A 19,409-nucleotide genomic window follows, 5' to 3' on the forward strand; every position below is an offset into this window, starting at 1 on the left:
TGAGGAAGCTGCCTCAACTGGAGCGAGAAGATAGTCACAGGGGGCTGATAAACGTGTTCATGTGTGTACAAATACAGAGATGCATTAGCACACCTGAGTTTTCGTATCTCTCCATGCAGTGATACCAGTCTCTGCGAGGGAAGGAAGAGGCATGTGAGCGTCATTAATTGAGATCATCAATGGATCTCTAGGTCAACATCTTATACAGGCCAGGCATACGTGCTTTTTGTGGTAGACTCAGCTAATTTCATAGAAGTTCCCTTTTCCAGGACAGTCATGTAGTCCAATTTCCTGGGCCAGGTATCTCTACAGCTGTTTGGTCTTTGCTGATCTGTGGAAAGTTCTCTTTTCTTTACTTGCCTTGCTTCAGGAAAATTCCAACAGCTGCTGGTTTCCCTTCAAGTCTTAGCCTATCTTAGCATCTCTTTCCCAGCTGATCAAGGAAGTTGGGAAAGTATGTTAATCATGAAACAATGTCCCTGTTCAGCACTGTCTCATCTCTATTCTGGGAAAGTGGGAGTGGGTTGCCCCAATAGGAGAAATAGGAGCTTCCATAGGAGCTGGGAGATTGTTCTTTGGATGCTTACCATCTCATTCGGGGTATGCTGGAAGTTGAGTCTCAGGAGGAGTCAAGGACCTGACCACTTCTGTGTCCAGTCAGATCTCATATTTGGCAGCTTGAAGCCTTTGTTCCTGAGAACTGCTGATGGGGAGGGTTTTCTTGCTCTCACGTGACTTTCTCCCTATGGTTCTGTGGGAGAGAGCAGGGCTACTCCCTCCACCCAGGAGGGGATTAAAAAGGAACTGAACAAGTACATTTCTTTACAGCCTCTTACTACCAGATGAAGCATAAACCAGCATGTCTGACAACTGTCTGGGACCAAACCCTGAACACAAGCTTATGCTGTAAGGCAGATAAAGGAGTGAAAGGTAGACCTCCAGAGCAAATGCTGAGTTAACTTTTCTTCTGTGATGGATATTCATGTTTTGGATTTATGATGTTATAGGAAGGGAATGGGATAAAGCTAGCTGCTGCTACTCTGCCTAGGAGCCTGTTTGGGTATCCTGAGTGGATCAAGGTATCTGAGAAATATGAATGGGTCACTGGTAAACACCAGCCCATGGGAGGGAGGCTACCTGGACAGTATGTTCCCTCTCTCACATACAGACAGTAGCTGAGCCTAGGGAGCTATTGCTTTACTAGTCCTGTAAACTGACATGGTAGTTCGGACAGTGGGTGGCAGATGGGGCTTTGTTGATCAGAGTGACTCTCCTTCTTGTGTGAGTACCCCAAAAAGCTCTCAGAAATATTCCTTAGGTGATAAGGTTGGGCATACAATTTCACAATGTGCTGTTTTAGTGTGAGGTCTTGATCTCTGGTACACTGGATGTTTTGTCCCTAGCAGGCCCAGCAAACCATAAGGCTGGTCTTATGTAGTGTTTTGAAGCTTGGTGTTAGATGCAATGTAACACCTGAAATAGTTTTCAGAGAGCTGCTCACTATCCTTTCTCTTAACAGGTGTGGGGGTATATGCTGTTGTAAAGGCACCTGGAGGAGTTTGGAGCAATGCCACCACCTTCGGACATTGTGAAAGTAGCTGTTGAGTGGCCAGGTGCCAATGCCCAGCTGCTGGAAATAGATCAGGTGAGACCTGGTAGCCAGATGGGGGAGGAAATGCATCACAACCTTGATACTGTAACATGGGAAGCATAGAAATGGGCAGTATTCCTTTCTGGTTGAGAGGAACATGGCTACTGAGGACTCTCTCTTTCTGTTCTAGAAAAGGCCTCTTGCATCCATCATCAAGGAGGTCTGTGATGGGTGAGTAGTTCTCTGGGAAGCCTTGTGGAGAAAGTCTGTCCCCGTGACAAATCATGCTGGGGTACTGCGGAAAGTCTCTGCTGCTTGTCAATGTGCTGCTAGCATGATCCATGCTGCCTGCTGCCAGTTTTGGCCACAGAATGGGCCAGGGTTTAAATTGGAAAGAAAAGGATCTCCTGGAAAACAGGGGCTTTGCATCTTTATTGCAATTCTGAGTGTGTGCATATGTATGCCCCTAGGGTCAGTGTCTCTGAGGATTGGCTCATCATGCTGTTCCTGAAGTGCAGGCCTCTTCAGACATTCTACAGAGCTTGACTTAGAGTAGGCTGAAGTCTAGTCCCCCCCTCAAGAGGAAGGTGTTTTGTCTCCTCTTTGGGAGACCTAATCTCCCATGTTAAAGCTTTGCTTGAAAGCTCTCTTCCACCCTCCTGGGATCAAGCTTCTGTTCCTAATTGAGAGCCGGAAGAAAGAGCAGGAAGAAGCTTATGTATCCGTCTTCTTCCTCTGCCAGGTGGTCGTTGCCAAACCCTGAATACTACACCTTGCGGTATGCTGATGGTCCTCAGCTGTACATCACAGAACAGGTCAGTGTGAGAGCTAGCAATTTGCTGATGTCCTGGGCAAGAGTGCGGAATGCCTTGGACTAGCGTCATGGAACAATATGGTCACTAATCCTTGAGGGGCAGCATCTCTGCTATCAAAAGTACTCAGACTTGAATGGTGTCATTCAGCTGAGGAGCCTTGCACTTCTCCCTTTGCATGCCCATAGGTGCGAGGACCCAGTGACTCAATTCAATACCCTCAGAAGGGTTGTGTGGTATAGGAGCCCCTTTACTTGTGCACACAAATGTGCACTGTAGATCCAGCTGCATTCTTCTCCCCCTACTTTTCTTCAGTTTAAAGTTTATGTTTTCTTTCAGACTCGCTGTGACATCAAGAATGGAACTATCCTACAGCTGGCAGTCTCCCCGGTAAATGCTTCCTCACATCCCTTTTTCTCAGTAGCTGTCCTCGTATGACTGGCTGTTTCTTGCCTCTCAGCTTTTCTTTCTCCTTCTCCCTAAATTGTAGGGAGCTTACATTTGTTGTGGGCCATTCTGCACAATGAGGCGCACACTCTTGTTTTTCTGCCTGGTTGTGGTGTGTATCTTTGCTTTGGATGCTCTGTCCTTTTATAGGACTTTCTGTAAATAAATCCAGTCTACATTTTTATTGCATCTCCTAGATTAGCATGTTGTAAAGCACCTGAGAGACACACTCTCAATATGCGTGCGGTTAGTAGTATCAGTTCGAAAGCAACAGTACTGGTGACTTAATGCAGAAATTAAAGTAAGAGACAAATTTGATGCAGAGATTCACTTGTTCCTAGTGAATTCTTGCTATTGTGACCTCAACAGTTGTCTTTCGCAGACTTGCTGCAGCTTCCTTTTTATTGAAATTCTTAAACCTTTTTTGTGCAAGTGTCATGGCATATAGCTGAGAGTGAGTAGAACAGGAAGAAGTTATCTGGGCAAGAGGTGGTTGAGAGGATATCATTGATCTATGTCTGAGAAATCTTACAGAATGTCGTGTGGATGCACAAAATGAGCTTGTGCTTCTCTTTGAATCTATGCAAGATTTCTTTTAACATCTTATTTGTTCAGTGGTCTCACTCCATATTTCTATATCCACCTCCACTCACCTCACCAAGAAGAAAAACAAGCATTTACTCTAACACGTAAAATAGCCTTTTACTTGCCTCCTGCTCGGTTGTAACTGTTGCTGAGTACAGCCTTTTTTTAGTCTATCTTAGACTTGCTGACTGCTTCTACTTATCCTGTCATTGCTGCTATCTCTCTACCCTTGCTGAGCTCTCTCTGCCCATCCATGGACTTCTGACATGATGCTGATGCTGGCAGAACTTGGTCTGCACGTGACTGGTCTGTAACTGGCATCATCCCTCTTTCCTCCCAGTCTAGGGCAGCTCGCCAGCTGATGGAGAGGATCCAGTCACACAGTATGGAAGCCCGACTGGATGCCATGAAGGAACTGGCTAAACTTTCAGCAGATGTGACCTTCGCCACAGAGTTCATCAACATGGAAGGGATTACAGTGTTGACACGGCTTGTGGAGAGTGGGACCAAGCTTCTGTCCCAGTAAGTTTCCTGTATTCCAGGACTCTGGAAGAGGGCCTCAAAAAAAGGGGCTAATTTTGCTTGCTGAAGTGGCATTAAGTAACTAACCTCATAGCAAATACCAAGCTATTAATTGAAAAAAAGTCTTTCTAGTCATTTGCTAAACCTCATGAGGCAAAGAGGAGACATTTATGACGTGTGAAACTTGCATTGAAAGATCACTTTGATAATTTAAACGACTTCTGTCACCTTTCTTGTGGTCATAATCTCCTCGAGCAGTTATTCATCTGCAGTCTAAGGGAGAAGGTATCCTATGAAAAACCCACATGGAGTTGTACACAAGAACATTCCTGTAGAACCGGTGGCATGTACGTGCCAGTCAGCAGCAAGCATGTTGCTGGCTCTTGTATACATGGTCAGTACTTTTTGTCCTGCATCATAAGAAGAGTTGGTATGAAGGCAAAAGGTCTGTTTATCGTAGGGAATAGAAAGGGCTAAAGAACGTATAGCAGAGAAAGTACCAGTCTTCAGTCTCCAACAGTTCTCAAATTTCGGGTTTCCTGAGCAGAAATTGTATCTCTTTGTTATAAGAACCTTTGGGTGTTTCTTCCATGGATTTTTCTTCTTTGTTTTTTAATCAGTTTATCCTTTTGACATCTACAGCACTGTGTGGAAATGAAGTTCCACAGTTACTTGTCCTATTAAAAAAAAAAAGTACTTCCTGTATTTTAAACATGTCACTTAATATTCATTTGGTTCCCTCTACATATTTTGTAATGAGAAATTGTAAATTCCTCTGTCTTCTCCATACCATTCATAACCATATAGATACCTCTCTCACATCAACCCTTAGTCATGCCTTTTCTAAGCTGCAGTCTTAGTCTGTTAACACTGTAACTATGGCAGCCATACCAGAGTGCTAATCATTCTTTCCATGCTTCCCCTAGCTCTTAGCTTGTTCCAGTACTACTGTGCTTGTTTCTTGTCTTTCAGTCAGTTATTAATGCAAGAAGGGGCTTTTGTTTTTACCCTTTAGCAGCTGAGTGTTTTGGGTTTTTTAAGACGCTTTAGTGAAGCACCTCATAAAAATCTTCTTCAGAGTCCAGGAGTTGTACTTAACTGTACTCATTCTGACTTACTGATTTTTTCAGAGACCTTTAGTATTGTGGTGGGTTAACCTCGTCTGGCTGCCGGCTGCCCACCAAGCCACTCTCTCGCTTTCCCTCCTCAACAGGACAAGGGAAGAAAACAAGATGGAAAAGTTCATGGATTGGGCAAAACAGACTCAACTTGGGGAAAATTAATTTTTTTGCCAGTTAAAAATCGAGTAGGATGGTGAGGGACAAAGACAAAAGTAAAACCACGTTCCCTCCACCCCCTTCTTTCTGGGCTCAACTTTACTCCTTCACTGCCCACTCTTCTGCCTCCTCTGCCCATTAGGCTGTGCAGGGGGATGGGGAATGGAGGTTGCAGTCAGTCCATAACATTGCGTCTCTGCTGCTCCTTCTTCGTCACGCTTTTCCCCTGCTCCAGTGTGGGGTCCCTCCGATGGGATACAGTCTTTCACAAACTGCTTCAGTGTGGGTCCCCCACAAGACACAGTCCGTCAGAAACAGACTGCTCCAGTGTGGGTCCCCTGTGGGCCACAGCTCCTGCCAGAAAGCCTCCTGCATGGACTCCTCTTGATGGACTGCAGCTCCTGCCAGGAGCCTGTTCCAGCATGGACCCTCCACCGGCTACAGCTTCCTTCAGTGCATCTCCACCTGCTGCGGCGTAGGGTCCTCCACGGGCTGCAGTGTGAATATCTGCTCCACCACGGCAGTCCACAGGCGACAGGGGACAACCTCCTTCACTGTGGTCTCTCTACAAGCTGCAGGGGAATCTCTCTGCTCCAGCATCTGGAGCACCTCCTCCTCCTTCACTGACCTTAATGTCTGCAGGGTTGTTTCTCTCACATGTTTTTTCACTCCTCATTCACAGCTGCTGTGCAGCATTTTTTACCCTTTCTTAAATATGCTGCTATAGAAGCGCCACCAGCTTGGCTGACGGGCTCAGCTTTGGCCAGCAGTCAGTTCATCACAGAGCTGTCTGGGACTGGCTGTGTCTGGCACCGGGCAGCCTTAGCCTCTCCTCACAGAGGCCACCCTCCAGCCCCCTGCTACCAGAACCTTGCCACATAAACCCAATACACATATAGATGTGAAACATAACTTCCATCTACAAAAGCCGTAGCAATTCTTCCCTGTTAAATATTTCTTTTTCTTTAGTGGTACTATTCTTTTATTATAGATTCCACCTATCTTTCTGGTTACAAATACCTAAATGCCTGATATGTCGTTTAGATTCCTGCCTGAGTCCTCTCTAAAAATTGGCATTACATTTGCCACTTTCTGCAGAGCACAATAAGTTGTTTGGCAATGTTCCATTTTACCATGGTTCCTTTGGAATTCTTCAGTGAATATCATCTGGTCCTGGAGATCTGTTTTTCATATTAATGGCTTGTTCCAGAATGCCTTCTAGTGATGTTCGAATGACAGATTTGAAGACTTCTCTTCTCTCTCAAAAACAAACAAAAAAATGGAAAAAACCAAACTCTGATCTGGAAGTTTCCCCAAGGACTCTGATGCAAATAATTCACTTGGCTTTTCTGCTGTAGTTGTTCTGTTTCATTGAAAGCACTTTTAAAGTCTTGATAACTTATTGTTGTAACATTTATAGGTCTTCTGTTTTCTTATATATTAGCAACTAATAGTTTTCAGCATGTTTTGCAATCTTTCCTTCAGTCTTTTTTACCTTTCTGTCTTGTGGTTATGTATTAAATTTTGCACAATTCATGCTGTGCTTTCATTTTGTTTCAAGCCAGGTCCTGATATTTACAGAATGACAATTACTTTTTCTTTGTTTTTCTCTGATGTTAAAACATCTTTGTTCATTTTTTTTGTGTGTGTGGAGGGGTTATAATTTCCTAAGATTTTTGCTGTTTTGTGATATAAATTTATTCTGGAGCTCAAATCTGACAACAGCTGAAAAACCTAGCGTTTGCAGGTAGTTTAAATTTTCAGTTGATCAACTTAAAAAGCTTTCCCCTTTTCAAGTTGGTCCTTTTTTTAACTGACGATCATTGTACTGAATATGCTGGGTTTTGCTGGTTTTTGGTTGGGTGTGGGGGTTTTTCCCTCACATGAAAGTGTTGAATTTGAGTAGTGATACTTGCACCACTCAGGAATAAATACTGCATTGCTGCTTCTCCTGTTACATCTTTGACTAGCTAGGTACCAATCCAGGTGGTTGCAAGTCTCTGGTGGCAGGACTGGGGACTTAATGTTGTTAATTTTAATTTGTGCTTATAATGAGGAAAAATAAAATATGATTCCACAAAACAATAAAATTATCTTCATAAATGCAAATACTTTATTGCTTCCCTGGCTGCCAAACTGTAGCCTGTTTTATTAGGAGAAGGTGGTGACATTTTTCTCTTGTCCAGCTTATTCAGCTTGGACAGGCTTTTTCCTTGCTACCAGATCTCTTCTAACTGCATTCTTTGTTTTCTCAGTTACAGTGAGATGTTGGCTTTCACCCTGACTGCCTTCTTGGAGCTCATGGACCATGGTATTGTCTCTTGGGACATGGTCTCAATAACATTCATTAAACAGGTGAGTTTGGGTAAAGGGGGTGAGTGGATGCTATTTCTTTTTGTGCTTTAATGCAGCTTCCAGGAAGAGCAAGATGACTCTAAGAAGCTGAGTACTCACTGAGAGCACAGTGCACCCAGCTTTCTGAGCCTGTCTCCCTTAGCTTGTCTCGCTCACCACAAGGTTTCCTGGATGGGCATCTGTTGACCTGCTGGTTCATCTGTTTTTAGATTGCAGGGTATGTGAGTCAGCCTATGGTAGATGTCTCCATCCTCCAACGATCCCTAGCCATTCTAGAAAGCATGGTGCTAAACAGTCAGACTCTGTATCAGAAGATAGCAGAAGAGATCACCGTGGGGCAGCTCATTTCTCATCTGCAAGTGTGAGTGTCCACCCAACAGTGGTGTGATTTAAATCAATTTTATGAATATCTGTTAATTTGAAAATACATCCTTTTACGTTTAAAACACTTAAAGATGTTATTTTTAAAGTATTACTGATACAACATCTTACTTGAACTTTAGGATTTCTAACAGATTTTTAAAAAGTAAAATCCTGGAAAAATATGTTCTGTGTTCTAGAAACACTTAATCACGTGAGTATATGTCTTCAACGAAGATATTTTGCTTTAACAACTGCACAAGTGTGTTCAGTGTTAGGACCAAACCTGCTTTTTACTAAAACAACTTCCCAAAGCTTCTGCATCCAGTCATCTGTCACCTTCACCCCTCTTTAAATTGTCTCCACTAGAATCTAAGAGCTCATCATCTTCTGGGTTTTGTCCTCCATATTAAAGAAGAAAACAATGGCTTTTCTTGCTTTTTTCCCCACCGTCCTTCCTCTCTTTTCAAACGAACTGACAAATTAATAGCTGGCTTTTAAGGCTGTTTGTCTAGGTCAGTTCTACTCTTCTATAAAAAAAGAATCATGCATTTATTAGAGCTTTAAGTAGGTGGTTTTATTCTCAAGCCTTTTAATTCTGAAAATGTGGAAAAGCACCATTTGTGAATATGATTAATATTCCTTAATCAATGAACAGTAGTTTAACAAAATTATAGTGCAAACAATGTATTGCATCAATGTCACTGTGTGCTTAGAGTGTTTCTACATTTGCACTTGGTTAACAGAAAAGCTAAACAGGTTCTTATGAACGCTGCAGCAACTTTGTTCTCCAAAGAGTATATGTTCTTTCAGCTTTATAATTTCTATTTTAGTAAAACACAGGTTTGGTCCTAACACTGAACATACTTGTAGGGTTGTTTAAGCAAAATACCTTTGTTCAAGACATATACTCATATGCTTAAGTGCTTCCAGAACACAGAAGGTTGCTGAAGAAAGTATCTGTGCTGGGAATATTGTAGAAAGGGAGGCTGGAGAGTGAGTCAGAATTTGCTAGTGTTTGTTTGGGAAGACTGTCAGGAGGGAACAATCTTTAACAGATAGGTTCTGGAAGAACAGGTCCATGGAAACAAGTCTGAAAGAGATGAATTAGAAGAGGAGAAATTAATTTTAAAACTGTTTTGCTGTATCAAAAAGCAAGCAGTGTAGTGAAAAGACCGGCAAACCCCAAAAAGGAGGGTAGAGAGGCGACATGACAGACTTCAGAGACCTGCGAAGCTTGGAGGCCCAAGGAAAACCTAGGATGATACATGAACATTTGCATGTTTGAAGTATGGCAGATTGACCAAAATGAAGAAGATTTGGAAGGGAGCAATAGAAGAGAGAATATGGTTGTTATCCACAGACGTGCCAGGGATAAATGGCAAAGTGGGGGAAATAGCTATTTAAGCTAAAAGATGTTTTAGCTTTAGATATTTTATAAAAGTTTAATTTTTACATATATATATAGAGATAAAAAATATCTACATATTTTTTTAAAAAGTATACACACACAAATTCATTTAGGTGATGCACTGGACTTCTGTTAACCAGGAGAGCTTGAAGTTCTGCAGAAGTCTCCGAAAAGCAGTAGTATAGCAAAAAAAAAAACAAAACTGGATTTGATAGCGCATCAAGATGGGGGTGGAAAAGAGTGTGATCAGCATTTGGAAACTTATTCAAAACAAGTGAAACCACGTGCTGTGTGTGATCTAGGAAGGGACTAAGCACCCTTTACCTGAAGAAGCTCTTCAGTGAGAATAAGAAAAGGATGTGTGGGTTAGGCCAAATTATTGAGGTTGGAAGGCAATGCCATAAAAGAGAGGCGTGCCTCCTCCTTAGTTCCATTTGCGTTTGGTGGCTTCCATTGACATAGGGAGAAAAATTACCTGCTCCATATAAGTTTCTGGCTGTATCCATATAACAGGCTGCAGTATAACTAGGCTTTACAGAGATAGTTTCAGTATTGGAAACGAACTGTGGTGATGCTGAATTCTGAGCTCTGCTGTGCTGCAATCTTCACTGTCTTCTGAATAATGGAGCTATTAGTCAGCGATTTCTGTCAGCTTTTTGCAGGCCTTATGAAGAGTTGGATGGCATGAAAGTAGATAGCTGTAGTAAATGTTCTTACAGTGCAAGCAAAGCAGCAAGCTGTAATGTTCTATACTGTCTGTTCTCCTATGATCCTTCCATTTTTGTTTTTGCAGCTCAAACCAAGAGATTCAGACATATGCCATTGCCCTGATCAATGCTCTCTTCCTGAAGGCACCTGAGGACAAGAGACAGGTTTGTTCTTGCTTTTTGACTTTAAACCTGAATAATGATTACTGCCTGGCTGTTTACTTTATGCCTCAGAAATCATATTGTCTGGGCAAGGCAGACCTCAGACCTTGCCAAGAACTTATGTAGCTGTTTCAGTGTGGCAACACAGGAGAAAAAGTACCATCCCATTAATAATGTGTTCTGGAGCAGCACATCTATGTTTAGGAGATGCTCAGAAAGGAATCTGAAAGGCCTTGAGAGACAAAAAGTAATCCTCTATAGAGCATGGAAAATTTTTTTTAAGAAAGTTAATTCTGTATGGGAGAGGTAGGCTGGGTAGAGTCCTTGGGGTTGTATGTACTTAATAAACAAACACCCCACCTCCACCTCCCGCAAAAAAGGGACCGTTCTTAAGTCACAGGGGGATATTCCCGCTGGCAAATGTGAGAAATGAAACACCTGTCCTGCTGTGAGGAAACCCCCAACATCTCAGCTACATGCAAGATGTGCATATGTCTGTATTGTGTAGCTTTGCTGTGCCTTTCTTCTCTAGTGCCCCGTTTGTGCCTTATTTCTGGACTCCGAGCTAAATCCTGTCTGCTTCTCTTTGTGCCTTTTTTTGCTTTCTGCCAGCAGGACAAGCTGCTTAACCCACTAGATCTGCCCATCACTGTAAGTAACTCAAGCCTGGGGGCTGGTCATGCGGAACTGTAGGCATGTTAGCTTTTCTCCAGTTACGCCTCCTTGTATCTCAGAAATTATGCGTACGGGCTTCAGATAGTGGATGAGCCTAGGGAGAAGGGCGGGAGGACTCCTGGGGTTGTACTCAGATTGTGAAGGGGAGAATAATCAGTAGCAGGAGAAATCTTCAATGACTTATTTTGCACACAAGATAACAAAGATGATTGTAAAAGGCAACTGATACCACAAGACTGACCAGGTGAACCAATTTTAAAACTGGAACCAGTTCTTTGGCAGTCTGGGCCTCCTTAAACTTAATACAGCCTGAGTTTATACCCCAAATCTCGCTTGCCTGAATGACTGTTTCATATCCAGCTGCATCATTCTAAAGGTAGAGCTGTTTGTCTGTGAAGAGAAGTCACAGAACTTAGTGCTGATTGGGCGCTAGAGCATACATTTTGCCTAACCTGTGACTTCTGGGAATTGTACTATAAGAATGTTTTTTGCCCTGTGCTATCCCCAGGGGAATCACCACTCTTGTTAATGGGTTGATTTGGAACCTTCTGTATCTTGAGATTCCGGTACTTTTTTTAGATTTTCTGGGTGGCACAGAGAATGCTCCACTTTTGCCAAGGATGCAGTGCCTTCGGAGGGGAAACTATGGTCTTAATAAATCTTACATAATTTCTAAAATTAATGGATATGCTTAACACCTGAAAATAGGGAAGAACATACTCTGTTGGTAATTTGGCCAAGATACAAAACTTCATAGCAAACAAAATTCCAAGGGATCTTTCACTTCTTTTCTTTTTTTTTTTTTTCTTTCTTGAACACAATCCACATGACCACAAAGGGCCATCAGGATGATTAAGGAACTGAAATACCTTTCATATGAATAGAGGCTAGAGATTTGGGGTTGCTCAGCCTTGAGAAGAGAAGGCTCAGAGGCATCTTATCAACGTGTGTAAATATCTGATGGAAGGAAATAAAGAAGAGGTAGCCTGACTTTTCTCAATAGTGCCTGCTGACAGGACAAGAGGCAATGGGCACAGCTTAAAACCCAGGAAATTCCACCTGAACGCACACACACAAAAAAAGAAAAAAAGTTAATATGAGGGTGGTCAGACACTGGAACAGGTTACCCAGAGAGATTGTGGAGCCTCCATCAGTGGAGATATTAAAAACCTGACTGGACGCGGTCCTGTGCAACTTGCTCTGTCTTCTGTTGCTTGAACCAGGGGAGTTGGACTAGATGATCTCAAGATGTTTCTTCCAACTTAAATGATTCTGTGATTCTATGACCCCGTCAAGCAGCAAAGTGGGCATTATTGGACTCTCAGCAGAACATAGATCCCTTAGCAGTGGTTAGGCTGTGTGCGTGCTCATGCTTCTTACTATGCTATTTAGAATTGTTTAATTGTCTTTGTCCTTCCCGCTGTTTATCTGCTTCAGTCACCTGTTACTTCATCCATGTACAAACTAATTCCTACAGAGTAAGGATTCTTTGTGTTGCATGTATGAGCAAATCCTAACAGCAGGCCTTGTTCTATTCTCAGTACTACATCTCACGAATCGTAGTAAAAAATAATGACTCAGAGGGTAGTGTGTTATCTCTGAAACCACTTCCTGCTTCATCTAGATGCTTCTTAGATATCTTCCACTCAAGCACTGACTCATTTTGGTTGTAACATGAGCACTGCTGAACTTGCAGTGGCTTGCCTATCAGCCAGCATATCACGTTCTTCTTTCAGGAGGTTTTTGTCTGGAGCAAAAGTGATAATAGGGACTTGGAATGAGGCTAACATACACGTTTTTACCAGAGTCCTTATGAAGCCTGTCAAGAGCAGGGTTGATATGAGCAGTTGGAACAGTCTTGGATTGCTCAGAATATACAGCTGATTGAGTGCAATTGTCTAAGACTGCACATCTGCTTCCAATTCTCAATCTGCACTGCATAGGAATGTGAAGAGATCTCAGACTGGCAGTTCTTTTGGAACTTCTTCCAGATGTTGTCTTGCCCAACACATTTTTCTTACCCAAAGATTTTGCTTATAACAGCAATCTTCTGATAATATTCCATCTTGACATTAGCATTTGTGCCACTCTTCTAGCAGGCGTAATGAGATTGCTGGTATTTTAAAAAGTGCGTCTTCACAATTTACAAGGAAAGCACAGGTTAGATATTTGCAGGTGCATGTGTAATTGGTCCCAGAACTGAAGGCTTGCAGCAGATACTTGCATCTGCTGTGACTGTTTGTCATCGTGACTTGATGGTTGGGAAACCCTCCTCATCTGGGGAAGGAAGCCATGCAGTAAAGAGGGAAACTGGAAGTTTTCCTAAAGGAAAAGCATGAAAATTATTTATCCTTTATTTTTGTAAACTGAAGTGCTTCTGCAAATTGTCCTTAAACTGACTTCTAAACATCTCTTTAGGAACTGAGAAATGTCAGAGGGAGAGTTTTTGAGAGGGAGGAGACCTGAAAACTACATCCTCTAGCCCTTGTTATCTTGGGTGTATACCTAGGTATAGAAAGTTGTGAAATGATAATTGAAGGAACCTCTTGTAGATTACAGATTTTTCTGGGCAACCCACAGCATGTTCCCTGCTGCCATATCTCCTGATATTGAAGTATCACTAGATGTCCAGTGTTAAGCTAGATTTTCTTCTGTTTTTTGACTACCCTAGTGTCTTTCTCCACATTAATGATGTTTTGTAGGGGAGCCATCCATCAGTTGTGCCATGGCAAAGATGACCCTTGCATCCCAACTTGATGCTTACTTTGTGGTGAGATGCCATGCTAAATTGACAGTCTGTAGTAAAAGCACTTTGTTGTGTGCCAGTGCTATCTCCAATTCATAGGCTTCCTTCTTTCTCTCCTTTCTGCACAATGTGGGCTTTTTGTTTATATTTCACTCATGTTATTTCATCTCTAAATTCCACAACAGGAAATGGCTAATGCATTTGCCCAGAAGCACCTGAGGTCTATAATCCTGAATGTAAGTATGTCTGGAATGACGGAGTGCTTCCTAATGTTCTCTCAATTGAGGTTTCACTTGTGCAGAGTGTAAATTCTGCTGCCCTCAAGGCACTTCCAGAAAAGTGACTCTTTCAAAGGTGAAGTTGGAGCCCCTTGTTCAAAAGGGAGTTATCAGGATGCTTCTTTCTGCTATTGCAGAGCATTATCATTATGCTTCTGATGGAATATGGAGGTTAAACGGCTCTGTCTTCATATACAGAGATGTACATGTAGCCTGGCATATGCCTACAGCTAATACCTCAGTTTTTATTTGTATTCCCTTCATTTCTACCCTATCCTTTATTTTGCAGCATGTGATCAGAGGAAACCGCCCGATTAAAACAGAAATGGCACATCAGCTGTATGTGCTACAGGTCCTGACCTTTAATCTCCTGGAAGAGAGAATGATGACCAAGATGGATCCCAATGATCAGGTCACTATTAGAGCTGAGTAAGGTCTGATAGAATAGGATGTACAAGGGGCCTTATTCCTGAGCTCTTTAGCTCCCAAGAATTTGCAGTAGATGGTGCATAAAGTTTCAAAACCACCCCTCACATTGTAGTCCTTGAGATTAGGATATGCTCATGACTATCCTGCTGTACGCTGTGGGACTTTTAGAGATGTTAGGTGGTCACTGGAAGCTGTATATTCCTTTCTTGACCAGTGTGATGCCAGCTGTCAAACTGATTAGTCCACCTCTATGGAGGGCATGTCCTTTTATCCATTTCCTTGCAGTATACAAGGAAGCTTGGAATTTTTAAGATGTCTGTTACTCAGTTCTTGTAGTCTTGAGTGAGAAATGCCTTAGCAATATCTGAATGCCTAGAAATTGCCTTTAGTTAAACTTGAGGCAGTTAAAGGAAAATGGAAACAAATATTTTGCTTTACCCAATATACTGAAGCTTGTCATTTTGAAATGGATTGCCTCTTCTTACATAATGTTAATGACCTTTGGCATCTCTCTGTATTCACTGTGTGAGCTCTGGAGAGAGAGGTGGGACTGTGTATTACGTGAAAATACTGCCCTAGTGATCGATCACGTTATCATTTCCCTGCATTCTGTCCTTCAGGCACAGAGAGACATCATATTTGAGTTGAGAAGAATTGCGTTTGATGCAGAGTCTGACAGCAACACCGTCCCTGGCAGTGGAACAGAAAAACGCAAAGCCATGTACACCAAGGACTACAAGATGCTGGGATTCACTGTATGCATCTAGAGAGAGTGCTGATAGTAAAGCATGTAAAGGCAATCTAAGCGATCTCCATCAGAGTTGTGGGGAAATAAGGAACAGAAGTAGCTATTTGCTTTACCATACTTCTGGATCTGAATTTTAGAAATTCAGCTACACTCAGACTCCCAGGGAAGATCATTATGACTTGCCGATTGGCTAAATGTCAGGGCTCATTAGCCACATTCTCTGGAGATACTTACTTACCATACGCACCTATTCTGTGAAGAACTTAGAAGATGGAATCAGCCTTTCTTCTAGAAAGTTCAGACAGGGTTGTCAGCAGGTGTCCAGGGTCCAAGGATAGATATGAGGGAGTGCTTGATGGACTGGCAGTCGTAAAATTCATTCAGAAGAGGTTCTCACACAATTTCTTTGAGCTAATTTGTTTGGGTTCCTTCTACACACTCTTTTCACAGAATCACATCAATCCAGCCATGGATTTTACTCAGACTCCCCCAGGGATGCTGGCATTGGACAACATGCTCTACTTGGCCAAATTTCATCAGGACACCTATATCAGGGTAAGTGAAGCTGTTGCGTTTTTTGCAGATACCAACACCTCTACAGCTCTTCTTAGTGTGTGTTGCATCCTCTTCTTGTAGATTGTTCTGGAGAACAGCAGTCGAGAAGATAAGCATGAGTGTCCCTTTGGGCGCAGCGCCATTGAGCTTACCAGGATGCTTTGTGAGATCCTGCAAGTTGGGGAACTACGTAAGTACCATTTATTACCCCAGCTTTCCAAGATGCTGGGCTGATGCTTCTGGAAGTAGCTTACAGGCTGACCAATGTTCACAAGCATTTGTACCTCGATCTCGCTTCCGCCATGTGAGGACAGGGAGCCTGGAGTTGCACTGTCAGTGTCCCAGTGATAATACCAGTATTGAAGTAAAGTAAAAAATTTTGTCCTGTGCACTCTGGTTCTCCTGAAAAGCTGACACAAGTGGAAGGCTTCAACTTCCTGAAACTTCAGCAGAGTGCTGTATAAAAAAAACACTCCAGAAACCATCATGAACTTGAGAAAAGTTTAGTAGCTTTGACAGTCTCAAAACAGCATTCTGAGACAATTCAACGCTACAAGAAATTCTGCCAGAGGAGAGTGGGAAACAACTGTAAGCAGTCATTTGGAGGGTCTAGTATGAAAAGGGCACATGAGTCACAGAGGCTTGCATGGTGAAATGTGGGGATAGTTGCCATTCCCAATATAGAGTGTCTATGGGGAGATGAAGCATTGAACTGTCTTAATCTCTTCGAGTTAGTACTATCGTACGCCGTCAGGTTTCTGTCACTGTGGTGGATTTTAGTTACTCTTAGTAGCTCTTGTGCAATATGCTCACGTGGTTGTGGTTTCTGTTTCTTCCTGAAGCCAATGAAGGCCGGAATGACTATCACCCCATGTTTTTCACCCATGACCGTGCATTTGAGGAGCTATTTGCCATCTGCATCCAGCTGTTGAACAAGACCTGGAAAGAAATGAGGGCAACAGCAGAAGATTTTAATAAGGTCAGAGTGGAGAAGAGGTATTTTTGTAGAATCTTTTAGCAGAACAGCACGTGTTCACTCAGCCTGTACGCTTGGTTAAAGAGTAGGGCTCAGAAGGTATGACAGGACATTGACATGGGCTGTAAGGGAGGATGGTCCAACTTTTATTTGGTATGACCTGAGGTCATTCTTTGTTCCTCTGGATCTTCAAAGTCAGTAGTACATTGACACTCCTGGCCCCGGTTATTCTGTCAGTTGTGCCCTGGATCTCTGTTGCCATTAAGCAGCGAGAATGTGACTTGCTTTTCTCCCTGTCCAACCTGTTTAGGTTATGCAGGTTGTGAGGGAACAGATCACACGGGCTCTCCCCTCTAAACCAAACTCCTTGGACCAGTTCAAAAGCAAACTGCGCAGCCTGAGCTATTCTGAGATTCTGCGACTACGCCAGTCTGAGAGAATGAGCCAAGATGACTTCCAGTCACCACCTATTGTGTAAGTGCCTAATAAAAACCAGTTGTCTTCTGTGCTTGCTGTTATCTCCGTTTTCTGCTTACTCTTCCATATTTGATTGCCAGGGAGCTGAGAGAGAAAATCCAACCTGAGATCTTAGAGCTGATAAAGCAACAGCGCCTGAACAGGCTTTGTGAGGGAAGTAGCTTTCGAAAAATTGGAAATCGCAGGAGGCAAGGTAAAGTGGCAATGTCTACTGCATTTTTTCATGTGAAGAACTGTAGGCAAATAAGATCTAATGGATTAATCTGTCAGCAGGTGTGTTGCCAGAAAGGAAAGCTGGTTACCTGGGCTGTCTATACCAGCCAGTAGTTTGGGATGGAACAGATGTGCATTTCTAAGAATACAGCCATCCCCTCATGAACAGGAAGCAGTGCTGAGGAACTGGGGGAGTAGAGGGATTGGGTGGGGTGACTATAACGTAGTGGCTGCAAGACCTTATGTGGATGATCTTGCTTAGCTTACTCTACTTGATGTGTGTTCCAGAAAGATTTTGGTATTGTCGCCTGGCTCTGAATCACAAGGTGCTACACTATGGAGATCTGGAAGATAATGCCCAGGGGGAAGTGACCTTTGAATCTCTCCAGGAAAAAAGTAAGTCCCGATGACTGCTGGGAACACACGTGCAATGCTCTGTGCTCTGCTCTCTAGAGGCTGTTATGAGTACCATCACAGAGAAGAGAGAAAAAGAGCTGTGGCTGAAGCCCTGACTGAGATGACATCAACTTCTGGTCCTTGCTCAAATCCTTTGAGTCTTGAAATTGCTTGGTATTTCTTGTAACAGCCAACTGTAGGGATGTGTTACTGGTAATATGTTTTGGAAAACGGCAGTAATGAGCTACAAGAACAGGAAAAAAGTTCAGTTGCAAAGACAAAACAGAGTTCTGTCTTTTCATGGTTAGCATTTCTTGTTTGTGAGTTTTACTTTTTCACTGTTAGTTCCAGTTGCAGACATCAAAGCCATTGTCACAGGGAAGGATTGTCCACACATGAAGGAGAAAAGTGCACTGAAACAGAACAAGGTAAGTGTTCCCCTTTTGTCTGTAATATCCAGTGCTGTAGAGTGAAGACTGTGAAAGCAAGCAACAGGAGCAAATAGTCTTCCACGCTGCAGGTGTATTGTTTACAAAACCCATCTCGTACCTGGGCCTTCTCCTAGTACTCATTTGTGATTGCTAGGTGCTGTGAGCATAGTCTGGTTGTGCTATAGGCTATTCAGAGTTTCTCAGAATACTGATATGGGAAAGTGCACTGAGCTGCAGCAAGGCAGCTTCTTTTGTTGGGTTAGCAGGCAGAAGGTGCTGTAATGTTTTGTTCAGTCAATGAGTGAAAGATTCTTTTCCATTCAGGAAGTGTTAGAATTGGCCTTCTCGATATTATACGATCCTGATGAGACCTTGAACTTCATTGCACCTAACAAATATGAGGTAAGAAACATAGCAGTTAAGCAGTAGAATATAAAGCAATTAACTTCAGAGATTAAGAAGGATCAGTTGCTTCTCATTAAAGGCTCGAGCAGGATGTGTCCCACCAGGTTCATTCTTAGAAAATGTTGCTGATGCTAAGGTGAATCTTTTTTTCTTTTCAGTTATCTTTCTCCTTTAAAAAAAAAAATCCTACACTAATTTCCCTTAGTCTGGACTTGCTACTTTCTTTCCTCCTATGCAGTCAGTTGTTCCCTTTTCCCCATTCTGTAAGACACTGATGCCTAAAATCGCGTTGCTTTTTCTGTTGTTATGTCACAACAGAAACTCTTGGCCCTCTCCTAGAGCCATGGGGTCATGCTTACCTCTAGGCTTCCAACTTCCTTTGGAGATCTCTGCGGGCACTGTTTTGGGGTTGGTTTTCTTTTCCCCATAGGTTAACTCCCTCCCATGTTTCCTATTTTGGAGCTGTACAGGCGTATCTCCCATTGTTGCATGGATGGAAAGATTCAACACAACCTCTCATTTATGCCTGGAGTTGTGAATTACCCTCTTTTTCCACAGTACTGTATCTGGATTGACGGGCTTAACGCTCTCTTGGGGAAGGACATGTCCAGTGAGCTGACTAAAAGTGACCTGGACACATTGCTGAGCATGGAAATGAAGCTGAGGCTCCTGGACTTGGAGAACATCCAGATTCCCGAAGCACCGCCGCCCATCCCCAAGGAGCCGAGCAGCTACGACTTCGTGTACCACTACGGCTGACGGGGACCGAGCTGCACGGGCCGCTCCAGGCCGCCGCGGCGCCGCTGTTACTTGCACGGCGCTCGCGGTGGGCGCAACCGTCCGATGCCGCT

At 43.0% G+C, this 19,409-nt stretch overlaps 1 protein-coding gene across 3 annotated transcripts; it reads left to right on the top strand.

Moving 5' to 3' along the window:
- Positions 1 to 1,537: 1,537 nt before the first annotated feature.
- Positions 1,538 to 19,344, top strand: ELMO2 (engulfment and cell motility 2). 3 transcript variants are annotated; one of them, XM_009807628.2, is made up of 21 exons: positions 1,538 to 1,645; positions 1,782 to 1,822; positions 2,334 to 2,406; positions 2,743 to 2,793; positions 3,776 to 3,957; positions 7,490 to 7,589; positions 7,799 to 7,950; positions 10,154 to 10,232; positions 10,845 to 10,880; positions 13,836 to 13,886; positions 14,218 to 14,340; positions 14,978 to 15,112; positions 15,556 to 15,660; positions 15,742 to 15,850; positions 16,503 to 16,639; positions 16,947 to 17,110; positions 17,194 to 17,306; positions 17,615 to 17,722; positions 18,068 to 18,150; positions 18,478 to 18,555; positions 19,117 to 19,344. In XM_009807628.2, exons 1-21 carry the CDS (start codon positions 1,568 to 1,570, stop codon positions 19,315 to 19,317), a joined length of 2,199 nt encoding a protein of 732 aa, XP_009805930.2. In that variant the 5' UTR covers positions 1,538 to 1,567; the 3' UTR covers positions 19,318 to 19,344. The 3 variants fall into 3 exon arrangements, with proteins under 3 accessions (XP_009805930.2, XP_059683332.1, XP_059683333.1); XM_059827349.1 differs by lacking the exon at positions 10,845 to 10,880; XM_059827350.1 differs by lacking the exons at positions 1,538 to 1,645; positions 1,782 to 1,822; positions 2,334 to 2,406; positions 2,743 to 2,793 and having other exon boundaries at positions 3,953 to 3,957; positions 7,496 to 7,589.
- Positions 19,345 to 19,409: the final 65 nt, after the last annotated feature.

Source organism: Gavia stellata, chromosome 20, assembly GCF_030936135.1.
Source record: "Gavia stellata isolate bGavSte3 chromosome 20, bGavSte3.hap2, whole genome shotgun sequence".
In the NCBI taxonomy this organism is placed as follows: domain Eukaryota; kingdom Metazoa; phylum Chordata; class Aves; order Gaviiformes; family Gaviidae; genus Gavia; species Gavia stellata.